Consider the following 16,359-nt stretch of genomic DNA (forward strand, 5'->3'; position numbering starts at 1 on the left):
AATAAGTGTTGTTGCCTTGTGAATTAATGGAGTTTATTTAACTTTCATGGTGTTAAGCATATTTTTCTGAAGTAAAGACTGTTCATTTGATATGTAGAAAAGAGTAATGTTTTACTGAAAAGTGGCTTTATTTGTTCTTTCTTACAACATGTCGCTGTAGCATCTTACTGTACATACAACAGTCACCCACAAATAATAAATAGTATTTAAAGTCATGTATATTTAATAGTTACAGCACTGATAGTACATAGTGGATGTGGTCAATGCAGATTGAAAAAAAAAGGAGATTTTTTTTGCTTTGCTTTCCTAAGAATCTTAAACTTATTTTACAATGTCTGATTTATGCATCCACAAGTTTTATTTCATTTTTGATTCTCAAATCTAGAGAATCAGCTTCACATGTAATTAAAAAAAAAAACAAGCTGTAAAAAAAAGACTATCAAAAGTTAAATTTTTTTGCATTAATCTACACAATGTCTGGGCACCTGGGTATTTGTTTTTATTCCTTTTACAACACATACACAGCTCCTTGACAGAGGTTGCTTTGCCTCTGGCATCTATCTCCATATTTTACACTGTAAGCTTGTGTGCTGAGGTAACACCTGTGATTTACACTCATGGGCCATGATACATGCACATTCACTTCAGAGACAGTCACTGTTGTTTTTAGTGTCGTCTGCCAGTAGGATGTTAACCAAAGTAAAGGGCATGGAAACAACATGTACAAAGTTTTTTTTTACACAAAAAGGACTCATCATTCATTTTCCAGTTGTTTGTAAGTCAAGTCTTGTTATGTGATAGTATTTAGAGCAATGCAGTTGTTCTCTTGGACTCTTCCATGTCTCTGTCCACTTTATTTTTGGATGTCATCATGATGTTTTTGTCTCTCAGTTGCTCTGTTATTCATGTCACTCCTTGGATGTTCCTTTATTCCTCTCAAAATATCACATCTGTTGTTGATGTTACTCTTCCCATCTTGTGATACATGTATTTAAATAAAGAGGACATTGTTGTGATCGCTCTCTTCTTTCATTCCTTCGTTCCCTCACTTTTCACCCTTCCTCCTCGGGTTGGATGGTGGTGTTGGGGAAGTCATGATTAATGGTTTTTGGGGTTGGATGATTTCCCAGCGACTGATGCTCCCTGGCAGGCCGTTGTGTCACAGATACCCGGAGGTCCCTGGTGCCCAGTCCTACCTACCCTGCCTGACTCTCCAGGCTCACCTGGATCTCCAGGAGATCCATCACGCCCATCTTTGACAACTCCAGGTACACCTGGGAGACCTGTGGGAAGTATTTTAGTATTTTAATTACACTATGTATCTGACAATTGGGTTTGGCATGAAATTAAACCATGTTGAAGGAAAATCTGTGAAGGTTGATTTCATGCTGACGTTAATATGACAAATTATCCCAGAATTGACCCATTTTCACATGGTCATAGGTGTAATTAATAACACTAATAATGGCTCCCCTCCAATTTGTGCCAGTAAATCACTCATGTGTTGGCCTCCTCTGTAACTGGCACATCTAAATGGCATGCAGCTTTTGATAATCTTATTAATTATGTCTATATTTGCCACATACCTTGGTATCCTTGGTCTCCAGTTGGCCCGTCAATGGCTTTGCCAGTGGGTCCCTTATCACCTGCTTCACCAACATCACCTGGTGTGAAAACAAATATTTATTTAGTGGTTAAAAGTAAATGTGTGGAAAACTGTCAGTATAAAACTGATAATTATTGGATTTCATGGTTTTTACACAATATTTTTTAACATTTCTTTAGTTTGTTTGACATTTTTTACAGTGCCTTATGACATTGAAATTGTATTGGTTGTTAATTGTTGATTGCATTCGATGCCCCTGATCAGACAGATTTGTTCTGACACTGATTTGTGTTTTCCATACCTCTGGGACCAGGGTCTCCAAGCTCTCCTGGCAGCCCTCTGTACCCTGGTGCTCCACGGGAGCCTGGGTGCCCAATAGAGCCGACAACACCTGGCTTTCCTGGAGGACCGGCAGGGCCCGGGCGGCCCACCATACCAGGGGTCAGGGGCCTTCGCAGGTTAGCAGCCAGCTGTGCAATCTGATCTACAAGACACAACACAAGCAGGTGAATCTCCAGCTTCTCTTTTATTCAACACTGCAATGAATTATGAACAGAGGTTAATTCAGGTCTCTCACCATCAATCATTGATCCACACAGCTCTCTGATGTGCTGTTCACTTGTCAGTTTACCCTGAAGAGATATTTAAAAAGTGTAACCTCATTCATGAAGTTTATTAGGAAACATTAACATTTAATATGCTGCTACCAGTCAGAAGCTCTTTACAGTTTTATACACATTAAAAAAATCACTCACAGGTACACCTGTCTTTCCTGCAATTCCAGGCAAACCCTGCTCCCCCTGGAAGCCCATTAGCCCTTGTTTTCCTGGGAGGCCTCTTGCACCAAGCTCTCCCTGTGGGCCTGTGACACCCTTAGGTCCCAGTTCACCCCGTTTCCCGGCCTGTAATCAACAAGAATTGCCCATTAAATAACTCATTATATTCTGCAAAAATGATAAAAATCAATCTCAAACTGGAGCTAAAAACATCCATAAGCGTCTGATTTGATCACTGACTAAACACCAACCAAGGAGCAAACTGGGTCTGTTGAGACAACGCGGGGGCGGATTCGTATGGCAGCTTGTTGCTTGATAATTACTCCGACGAGCACAGCAAACAGTAAATGAGACTAAGAGAGTGAGTCTCATCATTAGCATGTCTCTAGTTACATAAATTGTGCTGCAGCTTAATGTGACTCGTCTCTCCCTTGTGGCAATAGCAGCAAACAGGCCAATAAAGCTAAAGCAGCAATACCTATCTCTAATTAATCCTATTAAACCTGGAATGTGAGGCTGAATCATGTGCAATGACTCTGACAAGTGGGCAACAGCTCAGAGCAAGACACCAGCTCTTAATGTTCAGAGAGGGAGCACAGACAGAGGGAGTCAGGACCAACTTGTGCTGCTAATTACACCCACACACATCATCTAACTGTGTTGTGTGTCCATAGACAGACTTCTGGTGCTGCAGGGCTACCTACACCTCTGGGAGTGTTTCTGCAGTTGTTTGGGCACATGGGAAGGTTAAAAAAAATAGAAATTACAAATGAAGTAAGAAGAAGAAAGAAAAAAATAGAGCTCATATTGGGTCAGTGATTGCACCTGATCGATAGCTACATAATTAAAGCTAATGGATAAATAGTTAACACATAGTTAACATGGTTAACTTAAGGTTATATGAAAAAACTTGAAATAGTAAGCTTGAACTAATGTATAAACAAAATGATCAGCACGCGGTGATTGGTAAGTAGTGGATAAGCTCAAGAAACTGATAAACCATTGAAATTGTTTGTACATGTTTACCTAAAAGTAAAGGTTGGTTGAAATAGTTAAAAGTCATAGATAGGAAATAGTTGAAACTGTTCAGTGTCAGTGAGATACAGATACAGTATTTGAGTGCATCTTGCAGAGCTGTGACTCATATCAGATTACAAAAACACACTGGGAAACACTGATCAAAGATGGGTTAAACTGGTTTGGATGTAAAAGGTTCATGTGAGACTCTGTGAATGAAAAAAGTGTGAGAGGACACGACAAACATGTGAATTAAAAAACAGTGACAAGACGCACCTGTCCTTTTTGTCCAACTGGCCCAAAGGGACCCTGGAAAAACATAAAACATATCATAGAAGTCATCAATAAACAAATCAATCATCAATTCATATGCCACATTTTATACAGGTTAGTGCAATTTAAAGTTCTTCAATATTCAGTATCATCAAAATAATGAATGATTGAGTGAGATTTAACCAGTGGCTGAAAAACTTTCTCATCAAAAGACACCAGCACTGTGTCTGTGTGTTTTTATCCTGCACTGTGTGTTTTTATCCTGCACATAACTAAGAGCTACAGGCTGGTGCCAGATCATGAAGTGCTTTATAAACATGTCAAATAATTTTATAATCAAAGACTTTAAACAAGCAGCAGTCAGGCAGCAGGGTGCCAAATTAACTTTACAACAAAATATGACAGAGGAAATAAAATAAAATACGAAGAGAAAGACAAAACTCACAGGCTCTCCGTTCTCTCCTGGTAAACCATCACTTCCTGCCACACCCTAAAGAAACAAGAGAAGATACATAACCCCAGTTTTGTTGAAGTGTGTGTGTGTGTGTGTGTGTGTGTTTTATTCAGGGCTGAAAATATTATAGTAATTCTCTGTTGAGCAAATAAAACAGTTTGAGTATCATCATCACTAAGAAAAGCAAACACACGGGCTGATTTATCAAACAGCATCTAAGATACTTTCAAAGTAGTGAGTGGAAACTGTCACCGGTCAGTCAATGGAGGCCATATTTAGGTTTTTGACCTGTGTGACCTTTGACCCAGAAATATTTACCATGTCTCCTTTAGCTCCAGAAGCTCCAACTGGACCCTATAGGAGAGAGGAAGAGGATGAATAAGAGCCATGGAGAGAGGTTTGTGGAAGGCCGGCTGTGGAATGGGGGGATGAAGGGAAGTGAGGTGGGCTGTTTTCAGGGGAACCGGCGCTGGTATAAAGACGGGCTTTGTTCTAACTTCAGATTCTGAACAGGAGGCCGCTTTGTGTTTTGAGCTCTCTCCTGGCTGCAGTTTGAGCTCATGCCAGTGGCTGAGGAGGGACGACCTGGTTATTGACATACAGTCCCTCCTATGAAGACAGCTGTATACAGTCACAGATCTCTGCTGTGTGTCTGTGCAGATACAGCCTTGTATCTTAAGGAGTGACCTTTTTGTTGTTGTTTATTTCCATAATGTATTAGATCTGCAACTATTAGTCGATTCTGGCTATCTATTTATTGTCTAATAATATCTTGTCAGACAAAATAAGATATTTTAGAACCTAAAACAGACTCTAGGAGCTTGAATGCGAATGGTATTATACATTATTCTTGGGAAAATAACATAGATGCATTATTAACCATCGAGAGACTGCATTGTTCTTATGATAGGAAAACAAATGAGTTGCTACCTGGAGGTGTATTATGAGTTACACGGGGTGGCTTTAAACCATAATGGGACATATATCATATTATCACACACATCAAACTCACCCTGTCACCAAACTCTCCACGGATTCCTGTTGGACCTGGAAGACCTGGATCCCCCAATCCTCCTTTTACCCCCTGCAGCACACGACACACACAGTCAGTGAATGAACTTAAAATAATAATAATTAAAAAGATTAAAAAAAAACGGATTATTCTCATTGATTTCATGCAACTGACCTGGAAGCCTTTCACTCCCTGGGGTCCTGGCCGACCCACTGGTCCAATACCTCCCTAATGGACAGAGACATTGTCAAGTCTTCTATTAATAAACACATATAATACTAAAACTGGATGTTAATGAGGTATCACTGCTGGACAAGTTGCTTTTTCTTGAGAAAAAAACAAAGGCTAAAAGTACGTGATGGTTGTGTGAGGTGTGATTCATTATGCAGAGCACAGTGCGATATAACTATGTTAATTCCTACGATGCTTCATCCTTTTTCCTCGCTGCAGGCGCTGATGTGAGAAACAAGGACCTCTCTGTTTATGAATTCCTCCTTTATGAGAATCTGCTCTCATCAGCGGCCCCCCATTTCTCCTAACTCCACCTCAGCGAGCCACAGAATCGGCAGCAATACTCTCAGTGCCTCTATAGCAGAATATCATTAACTTTGAAGGGCAGTAGTTTATTATCCTTCTATTCCAGTTTGATCTCATATTCATGCTGGATGCCGCTATGCATTGTGGTCTTTAAAGTAAATGGGCACTTTATATTAATTTCTTTTCTTTTTCAGTCATTATACACTCAAATATCCAGACTGGTTATTAGCACTGTATATTAGAGACTGAGTCTAAATTCTGTAAGCTGGTTACAGATGGCCATCTGTGCAGAAGAAAGTCCCATAAACTGGATCGTAAATGGGGCAAAGATTATTTTTAAATGTCCTCTAATAGATGCTTTGGAAGTTTTTATAGCTATACAAGCAGTGCAGCAATTTGATAACGGACACATGCATACATTAGTTTACAGTGTAACCATGAACTCACAGCCACTCCTCTGGGTCCTGCTATCCCCCTCTCTCCTGGGATACCGATGTCACCCTGAAGGGAGAGGACAAAAGATGATGCAGACAAGTTTAGCGACCACAGGTTTCATGTGGGTAAATGTCAGAGAGCCTGTAACCCAGTAATATCCCCCAAAAGCCCATCAGATACATACAGGAATACCTGGCTCTCCAGAGGGTCCCGTCTCTCCAGGCTTCCCTGGATCACCCTGGTGTAAAAAGAGACAGAAGATAATAGTTGTTCTTCACAATCCTCACTTTAACTCTAATTTCTAAGTCTTTTTCCAGATAGTTGTTATACTCACAACTCCTCCTTTGGATCCCTTTGTGCCAGCCTTTCCTTGTAGACCCTGGAACAGATGATACATGACAGTCACCTCATCTGTTTTAGGCAGGAGGCATATTAAAGGCTATTCCCTGAGAAGATATACAGTATAATCATACTAATTTGGGTTTCCCTTTCAGGAGCTGAACACACCAACAATCACAAACAGTGATTAGGACTGAGTTTGTGCAGAATGATACAGAGAGAATCAACATAATGAGATAAAGACACTTAACTAATGTCCTTTATTATCAATCAGACAGGAAACACCCAGGTTGACTTCACAGTACTTACAGGAAGGCCGTTTGGTCCTTTTTCTCCAACGACTCCATGGCGCCCGGCATCACCCTGTCAACGTGAATAACACTGTGACTGTGACATCAGCCTCATCATGGCAGTAGATGTGGATCACATCTACATGAAGCAAAACCTCAATCAAACAGGAAGAACGGGTGAAACGCACCTTCTCGCCATCCAATCCTGGTGTTCCATCTTTACCATCTCTGCCGGGGATACCCTGTAGAAGACACCAAACGTGATCAACATGTTTCTTAGCGACCTCGCATTTTATTTTAAAAAGGTGTAATTCCTCAGACATGTACTTACAGGCTCCCCTTTGGGTCCTGCTCCTCCTGGACCTCCTTTGGGACCGATTTTACCCTGTTGAGAGACACATTAAGGCCATTTACATATGTGCTGCTTATACCTATAAGGATTACAACTTTAAGTCCTTTAACTTACAATTTCTCCTTTGGGTCCTCTGAATCCCTGTGGTCCTTTTTCTCCCGCATCACCCTGGAGACATCAGATGAAACACACACAGCTATTCATTGATGGGACCAGCCGTCTACTCTCGCTGCACACCAGTATCAAACACTGGTTTAGTTTTAAAGTGTGTCACAGACAAGGAGAGACTCACTGTCTTTCCGATGATGCCGGCGATGCCAGGCTTGCCTCTGAAACCAGTCAGGCCCTATGGAAAAAGAGAGGATATTGATTGAAGAAACAGTGATTGACCACAAGTGTAAATGTCTGTGTTGAGAGTGATCAGAAGATGAAGAGAGGAGGAAAGATGAAGTTGCTTACCCTGTCTCCAACAGCTCCCATCGGGCCTTGTAAACCTCTCAGTCCACGTGGGCCCTGAAACATTATGAAGCATTATTAGGTCACTTTCAAACACCAAGACTCAATCAGAAATAACTCCCTCAAATAATGCTTGGATGTGGTGAATAATTGTTGCGTTACTCACCTGCAGACCCACAGTGCCGGGAATACCTGGAGGGCCAGGTGGACCAGAATCTCCCTACAGACAGAACAGGATCATCAGTACAGCATCAAAAATAACAAATCACAGAAACTCAAGTACCTGTACTCAACAAAAACAGGCCAAAATAGGCCATAATATTCATGTCACAGACAAAACTCACCTTCTCTCCATTCTTTCCAACTTCTCCTTTGTCTCCTTTATGTCCTGTGTGACCCTGGTGGAGCAAAAATACACAGAGGGGAAACACAGAGAGGAGTGTGCATCAGATGACATCAGTTTTACATATGTTCCCAAATGATTTATTGAGAAGCATCTAATTCACAAGACAGACTATATCTACCTTGAATCCTGGCATCCCAGGAGGACCGGGGGGACCAGGAGGACAGATTGCGGGACACTGCAGAGGGCACACACAAAAAAAAAACACTGAGGACTCTGCACAGAAGTCACTGCTTTAGTTCACTACCTTACTTTCGCTGTGTGCATGGTTGAAATTCTTACCAGAAGGTCGCCATTGAGATCATGAAGAGTACCAGGAAGACCCTGAGTGAGAAAGGAGTGACAACACAAAGCAGGAAATCAGTGCCTTCCCTTCTTACCGGATGGATGAATTCACAAATGTTCAGCAAGAGATTCACTGGGTGGCAATGGGAAAATGTACGACTGTGGTGCACCAGTTGTTAATGTATATAATGATGACTGCACTTACTGGGGGTCCATCAGGGCCAGGAGGACCGGGAAGTCCTGCAAGACCTTCAGCACCCTGGGAAACAGATAGAAGAGGAAGGAAATCAGAGGCATCTCCAACACCTTCAGTCTAACTGAGTAACTAACAGGCCAATGACCATGCAGTGTGGATCCATCCTGTTGGATTATGACAAGTGCTAGATCCAATTCCGTTTGGATATCTCAATCTCTGCTGGTTCATTATTTCATGTATTTCTAAATCTCTGGGAACACTAAAGTTTCTAACACTGACAATAACTTATCTACAGTATGACCACTGGACAATCATAACCCAGTATAACAGCAGGCCTGCCCACATACTGACGTGTCCTCCCTTTGCAGTGGTTATTTTCATTCTCTTCCTATTATAGGCTACACATACTGTATGGAAATTTAGCACCACTCAAAAGATAACTGAATTTCACTCTGTATGAGAATTCACTGTTTCTGCTACAGAAGCTTGTATAGAAGTCTTGGTCCACTCCACTGTTCACCTATTAAATTAACTGGATGATGAGTTCATAGAGTTTTCTGCGGGTGCTGAATCAAAGATGGAATAAAAACAGAATATATAACAAGAATCTCGTTCTGAATCAGTGGGTAAAACTCCTTAATAAGGATGACAGGAAGTCTAATTGGGGAGATCAGAGAGACACTCACCACTGGCCCCAGGGGTCCGACTCCGCCTGGCAGCCCGTTGGTTCCAGGTAGTCCCTGGAAAGAAAAGACACTGGATGTGTGCACGACATAAGAATACTTAAGTAGATGTAGTGCACAATCTGGGCTACAACACACAGTAGCACGGTAACATGTATATGATTAAGTGAAGCATATGATTCCAGGATGAAAACAAACAATAATTATGTGGAAAAAATTACATAAATCCATCACGCTCTCCATGTTTTTGCACATGATAATGACATGAAAAAGGCAGTAGTGTGTACTCACTGCAGCTCCTGTTCTCCCTCTGCCCTACGGAAGACACAGGAAGGCAAATTAAGTCACAAACACACAAGAGATGATTCAATTTTCTCACAACATTAATATGCACCATGTGATGTAATTCTGCATTCTCAAAGTAAGCATGCGATTCTGCCTCATTGTCTTTATGTAAACATGTAATATGGTGGTATATATTGGACATGCCATACATGAAGGGATGGTATCTAAATGTTTTTCTATATGGTACTATATATAGTATGCAGGGGTACTTACAGGAGATCCAGGTGGCCCAGGAGGTCCGGCTTCACCCTAAAGAGAACAAACAAAAATATTCCAGTCAGCATTTCAACAGTGCAAAAGAGACGTAGGCTACACATTAATACTTTGACGATTGGTAATTTATAAAGAAACAATTAAAAGCAAGACAGTGAAGAGATTATAGTCTTGTCACAACAATGTTATCTAATATTCTGTGGTCAATTACAAGTAACTTTCAGGAGGTATGCACACAAATGACAAACTCTATGCTTGTGCATTTTGCAGAGATATTACATAAAGCCAGTATATTTGCTACCAGTGGGGTTACAAATGGTTATTTTAAGGATGGTTACTCAAAGGGTTTTGTTTGTGAATTTGTGTGGTCACATTCTAGTGAGACACAACAAGAGACAGGAAGTGTTGCTGCTGTATATGCTTATTATTTTGTCCCCTATTAATTTCTTCACTTTGATTAAAAACGTGTGTCACTTGTGGGAATCTGTATTGAAAATACACTTGGTATTTAAAGCTTTGTTTGGCATGATTAATGACTGACAGACAGATTTATGAATCAATTCATAATTAATGACGATTTAATAACTGTGTGCTACAAAGAGACAAAAGTAAATTTGTATGTAGTGACTTTTCAGCTGTAGCTCAATTCTTTAACTAATAGTAATAAAAAAAAAACACTGTCAGAGAAAAGTTACTGTGATCGATATTGATAATTTATCCAAATCAATTACAGGAAATCATTCATATTGTTGTCATTGTTAATGTGGAGAACACAACAATAAAACATCTTCTTTTCCCTCACTAACTTCAGTTTGTTTACAGACTCCATCTATCATCATTGCCGTCAGTAAAATAAAAAGTTGTCCCACACATAAATGATCAAACAGCGGTTTTCTCTCTTCTCTGCTTTCTAACTGCAGTGTGCTCCTTCCTCCTCCTGAAACCCTTTGTTTGCCCCTCACAGCTGTATTTGTGTTGTGTTAGAGGTGAAAGGGCAAAAGAGTCCAAATAAACAGGCCTGACACTTCCATGTTACACTTATTTACTGCATTCCTCAGTGTGCAAACTGTGTTGCACCACAAACTAAATTACCTGTGAAAACGATATTAAGAAAATGTACCTAAAAATATGGGGGGAAAAAACAGCATATTTGTGTGTATATACATTAGCTTGTTACTGTATATCTGCTTTACTGTCACATACTGGATTATCCTCCTCCAGCCTCCTCCTGTTTCGTCTTTGCACGACTCCTCAGCACTACGAACCAGCCATAACACTGTAGTAATCTGAGTAATTAGGGACACTGGTTGACGCAAGCTTCCTCATTAGGTTGGCTAATTAGTTGAATCGCTGGGGGCGTTTATGTGTCCTGACAGTGACTTTGCAGCCTCACAGCGGAGGTCCCAGAGTATTTGTTCCCCCTCATATCTTATATTTTATGTGGAAAATCAAAGCCCTTCCCGTCTGATCATAGGATACAGCCGCAGTTTGGTGTCACACGTATTGTAACTCTTGTATCTCTCGGAGGATAACACCTGTTTCCCTCAGCATCACGGCAACGGATCATCATCCCCGACAGTCTCGCAGGTTGGTGGGAAACAGTGTGCATTCCGGGCCGGATTAGGGAAGCAGCAGAAATAAATCCGATTCTGATCCCTCATTAAAAATATTCCCACCAAGAGGCTGAGCCGCCTTGACAAATCCAGGTAGACAGGGGAAAACAGTGGCCGCAGTAACCAATCACAGCAAGGATGAGTTTGGATACATGTTTATGTGTTTTTGTGAGTGTGTGACTTCTGATTAATGTGGAGTGGTTTGAAGTAGAGAGGTTGTAAAAAAATAAAAATAAAAACTCAACTGGGTGCATCTGTAAAGTGGATCCTCCTCATCCCACAGAGATCACAAGACTGAAAACACACTTACTGCTTCCCCAGCGGGTCCATCCTTCCCAGAGGGACCATCAGGACCTGTCAAACCCTGAAAAACAAAGTACATCATCCAACTGAACATCGGTGCTGCTGTTTTTGAACATTTGACAGTAATCACTCCAGAAGCTTCACTGGGTTTGGGCATCGATTCATGGCACAGAAATATCTGTTTGCACGTGTGTCTGTGTTTGTTGTCCACTTACATCCACCCCTGGAAGTCCTGGCAGACCTGGTTTTCCTGCTGATCCTGGTATTCCTGCTTTCCCTTTGGGACCCTAACATAGACAGAGACTTATGAAAGAGTGCACAACAAATTGACCTTTTGACCTTTTCATTATCATTGCTGTTTTTTATTCAGAAATTATTCTTAATCCTAATCAAGACTCTAAGAACAGAGGGTATAATTGATTAAAAATGCTGTAGGCAAAATAAGGAACTGTGTAATAAGTATTACAAGGAGAGCAGGGGTCACAAGAAGGGATGGGTATTGTGATCTTTTTGGGACAGCAGGAAATAGTCTTTTATTCTTTTATCATTCCAAGTAATATAATACATCTATATATGATATCGTGTTTGCTTTTTTGCAGCCATAATAGCCTAATGACTTTTACACAGTCCCAACATAAGATTGACTTGACTTGTTGGAAAACTTACTGCTTTCCCTGCCAGGCCAGCAGGTCCAGGTTTTCCCTGTTGATGATAAAGAACAAATAAAAGTCACAGGCAAAAACATTCCTTTCATTCATTTTCAGAGTTCATTAGTTGTACTCGAGCACCACCAGATTAATCTGAGATTATACAAATTAATCCTTTTAAATTCCACCAGCACACAGGCCAAAAGACGTCAAGTGTCCTGTCCCTGCTCCGTACAGTCAGACTTCCTGTTTCCTGTCTAAGATTCATCAATAACTTTAGTGTAACATCCAACAACAGGTATATTAAAGAGACTCAAGTTGTGAGACTTTCTGGTCTGGAGCTTCAGTGTTTAGCTTCTGCAGCGACTGGGGAAGAGCAAACACTTCTACACTGACCCGGTGTGGACTGGTCACATGATAAAAGCCTCAGTTTGGTTTGAACAGGGAGGTGGGGGGGCTGAAGGTACAAGGAGGAGGTGTGAGGTGAAACTCTAGATGGTCTCACAGGGTTGGGGAATGTATGAATGGACCCTCTGTGTGCCTAAACCTAGAAGGAGTCACAGAAATATCAACAGCTAAAAAAAACACACTGGGATTTTCTGACATGGAAATAAAATCTCAAAACTTTTTGAGGAAAAGCAGAAAAGTTTGACAAAAATAAAGATTTAACTAATAAGAATATTTCCAAAGTTTGTGATCATGTTACTAGAGTTATTCATTTGTTTCCTTGCTTTACCCTTAATCCAATTTCCTCTTTTAACTTGTACAAATAATGTGACACTGTGTTGTTTTTCTACCATAATATCACATCCTACATGCAGGCAGAAACCTTCTCAGTTAAAAGATCTTAAATCTCAGTGGACTGTTCTTGAATTGTCCACATTTATTGACAAGATACAATAATAGAAATCATAACATCTGACTTGTTGTATGTTGTGTGTGACCAACTAAAGAATAAATAGGTGACAGGTAATCCATATTGTTGATATAATGTAGTAGGAAAGGGTAATTAATCAGACAGGTTTCCACTCACAGAGGTCCATACAGTAGATCCACACCTAAACCCTGCCTCCCTGACACCCATGAATATTATTTCATATCAGTAGGCGTGGCTGTGGGAGGAGTCAGTGTGATAAAAACTAACATCGAGACCAATTTTAGCCACATTTTTGCACAAAGAAAACACTTTCTACCAAAGATTACTGGGTCAGACTTTCTGAAAAAGAGATGTAAAGATATAAAGCCACTGACACAGCGTCTGTGGCGCAAATTTAAAAGCATTTTTCCAATTTTTGGTAACCTTGATCTGCGATTTGACAATCTCTTTGAGACGGAGAGGAAATCAGTTTATTTCCAGTAATAAAGAGAGAAAGAAGCTGACATTTGCCTTATCTACTTTCTGCAGTTGGTTGACTGTCATGTTAAACAGGAAAAAAAGAGAGAAGGGCACAGTAGCTTAAGGAAAAGACACTCCTGAGATCTGGTCAACTCACGTCAGTGCCATCTCTTCCCGCTGGTCCTGGGGGTCCCTCCACCCCAGGAGGTCCTCTGGGGCCCGGCCTCTGCAACACAACATTTATCAAAATCATTCATCATTTCTCTCCTTGTAACTTCTAAAGCATCTTCAATTCATTTGATGCAGCTACGTCAATAAGAAGATCTGAGATGGAAACAGGAAGTGATATATTACATCAATACAGTGAAAATCATTATCTCTGAACAAGATGAAGTGTAATGATTCAATCTAATCAAAGATATAATAAAATAAACATATAGGCCACATTAATTGATGCAGGTGCAACACAACATGAAAACTATGATTCGGAAAGATGCTTTCAATCTTCCTTTTCACAACAGAGGAAGGCTAAACTAGATTCCTACAAAAACATAAATAAATCAGTAGTTCACGGATGATTAAAACAAAATAAACTCATTTCACTGAGGGCTCTGTGAATGAGCTCCAGCGTGGAGCTCAGTCAGGGAGCCTGAATGAACAGAGGTGGCATTGTGTGGTTGTGGCACTGATCTCCAATCCGCGCATTCCTCAGGTTCAGAGAAAACATAACCCCGACTTCATCAAGTGGTGCGAAAAGCACAGCCACCTGCAGACAATTACACTGATCTGACGGAGCAGAGACAGGCCTGCAGACCTGGACATACAGCCTAGGTACTGTACGACCACCTTATTATATTGCACCTGAAGCATTTGACTGTACAGAAATACACAGCATTGGGTCTTAAGGTAAAGATGCTGCAGCTCAGGCCTGAAGCAGCTTTGAGAGCGACTGTCCTCCTCCTCCTCATCACCACCACCACCACCACCATCATCATCAGTAGCATCAACAACACAAGAAAAAACCTGTAATATCAACAGGTGGATCCGCAGGTCACAGAAACTGGATGCAACAAGTGAACGTTTTGAGTTGTTCCAGAGAAAACACGCACGCCGCTCTCGGTCACCTTCTTACCTGGGCTGAGGATGATGTCAAAAGCTGGCACAGTAAGAGCACCCAAAGAGCGGAGACCACCGCCATGGCTTCTCCCCCCGCTCGCGCTCACACACCCGAGTTAAATGTGGAAAAAAGGTCAAATCCCCGGTTCCCGGTCCTCTCTCTCTCACTCACTCCCCCCCAGCGTCCGCGACGGAGCCTGGCTTCACTGGACGGCGCACAGCTCCTGAATGGCTTCTCTTTGGTTCCAGATAAACCCGAGTCTCCAGCCGAAGGGGCTGAACTCAGTGCAGCGCGCTGTGCACAGGGGTGAGGGGGGTGAGGAGGAGTGGGACTGGGTAAAGGTAGGCAGGCAGAAGAGGAGAGAGACCAGGGAGAGACAGGAAGAAAGTAGGCCGAGCTAAAAAAAAAAAAAAGTTAAAATATGCAGGGGCTGGTCATTTGGCCAATAACAGGCTGACCTGATCCTCATGTCTGTAGGCCTAGCTTATAGCTACATCCAATTAAAGGGGAACATTGGAAAAATCAAGAGCCCCCCCAAAAGACACTGTAGCCTATGCTGCCAAATACATTTCCCATAATCCAACAGCATATTTTAATTAAACCCCATCTGGTGTTAAATTTACAAACCAGATGTAGCAATGTGGCATCACCGGGGTTATTTTACTCAGATCCTCCAAATGCTGCAGAGACTAGTTAAACCTTAAATATATAGCATCAGGTTCAATGTTATGCACTACAATACACTAACTGACCCATATTTCTGACTACTGAAGTTAGGGATATTAAGCTTTCGGGGGAAATTTATGGAAAATGTAAAAAGTTTATGCTACAGTGGCATTATATCATGAAATAGGGCATGTGTAGTATGGAAACAAAACAACTACAGTGGTGGTATACCACAACCTCAACCTGTCAATAAGTTATGTGACCGAAGGACGTCCACTTCTCTGCCTTTCTGTGACTCTACCAGTCTCTCTGTGTCTCTCTTCAGCTGCTGATGACACTCTGTGACACTCTGAGCTCAGTGGACACTTCCCTCTGACAACATCCCATCGTCTGAAGCCTCGACATGGTCCAGGTGCTGTTGATGGGTCGTTATACAGGTGTTGTCTTGGTCTCAGGATGTCAGAATGTGAACATGAAGGGAACTATTTAAGTACAAACTGTATTCATGAATTAGACACTTATTATTATAATTTTTGTGGTTAATCACCTTGTTAGAGAACAGCATGTTATGTTATAAGTACTGAAACACTGAACAGTTGTGCATTCAAGGGGTTAGAGAAGGTCAAATCCAAAAGTTGAATATCCCTAACTTTTTGTTTGTATGTATATATATATATTATACTACATTATATTACATTAAATCAAATTAACATGATTAAAATAAGTGAAACAAATTGAGTTAAACAGCTTAAATAAATCAATTCAATAACATTTTGCCACATGAATGCAATTACATTCTGAAAATTTCAAAATAAAAATGTCCAAATACTTTTATTTTGAAAATTTCAGACGACACTACACTGTTGTCTTTGTTGAGCCCTGAAGATGATCCTTGTGTTCATCAGCATGCTACAGACAGATTAGTGAAGTGGTGTGAAAACAATTCACTCATTATTAATTCAAAGAAAACAAAAGAAATCATTTTCGGTCTCCCAGTGGGTTCAT

General features: G+C 41.0%; 1 protein-coding gene across 1 annotated transcript; it reads right to left on the bottom strand.

Moving 5' to 3' along the window:
* Positions 1-476: 476 nt before the first annotated feature.
* Positions 477-15,021, bottom strand: col9a3 (collagen, type IX, alpha 3). Its single transcript, XM_085782586.1, has 32 exons — positions 14,704-15,021; positions 13,729-13,797; positions 12,255-12,290; positions 11,804-11,875; positions 11,596-11,649; positions 9,673-9,708; positions 9,406-9,429; positions 9,118-9,171; positions 8,441-8,494; positions 8,233-8,274; positions 8,072-8,128; positions 7,892-7,945; positions 7,714-7,767; positions 7,551-7,604; positions 7,384-7,437; positions 7,206-7,259; positions 7,071-7,124; positions 6,928-6,981; positions 6,759-6,812; positions 6,445-6,489; positions 6,295-6,348; positions 6,123-6,176; positions 5,313-5,366; positions 5,139-5,210; positions 4,445-4,480; positions 4,118-4,162; positions 3,676-3,708; positions 2,362-2,508; positions 2,184-2,238; positions 1,908-2,090; positions 1,587-1,664; positions 477-1,283 (listed from the first exon to the last, which is right to left on the bottom strand). Exons 1-32 carry the CDS (start codon positions 14,767-14,769, stop codon positions 1,099-1,101), a joined length of 2,037 nt encoding a protein of 678 aa, XP_085638712.1. The 5' UTR covers positions 14,770-15,021; the 3' UTR covers positions 477-1,098.
* Between the last annotated feature and the right edge of the window lie 1,338 nt (positions 15,022-16,359).

The sequence above is a fragment of the Trachurus japonicus genome, chromosome 7, assembly GCF_045865225.1.
Source record: "Trachurus japonicus isolate A0001 chromosome 7, Traja_1.0".
Lineage (NCBI taxonomy): Eukaryota > Metazoa > Chordata > Actinopteri > Carangiformes > Carangidae > Trachurus > Trachurus japonicus.

Coding starts and splice junctions, on each gene's coding strand:
- col9a3 (XM_085782586.1), bottom strand. CDS start 14,769: ATGGCGGTGGTCTCCGCTCTTTGGGTGCTCTTACTGTGCCAGCTTTTG. Junction 7,605..7,713: donor CCGGCACTGTGGGTCTGCAG/GTGAGTAACGCA, acceptor ATAATGTTTCAG/GGCCCACGTGGACTGAGAGG. Junction 5,211..5,312: donor AGGGAGTGAAAGGCTTCCAG/GTCAGTTGCATG, acceptor CGTGTGCTGCAG/GGGGTAAAAGGAGGATTGGG.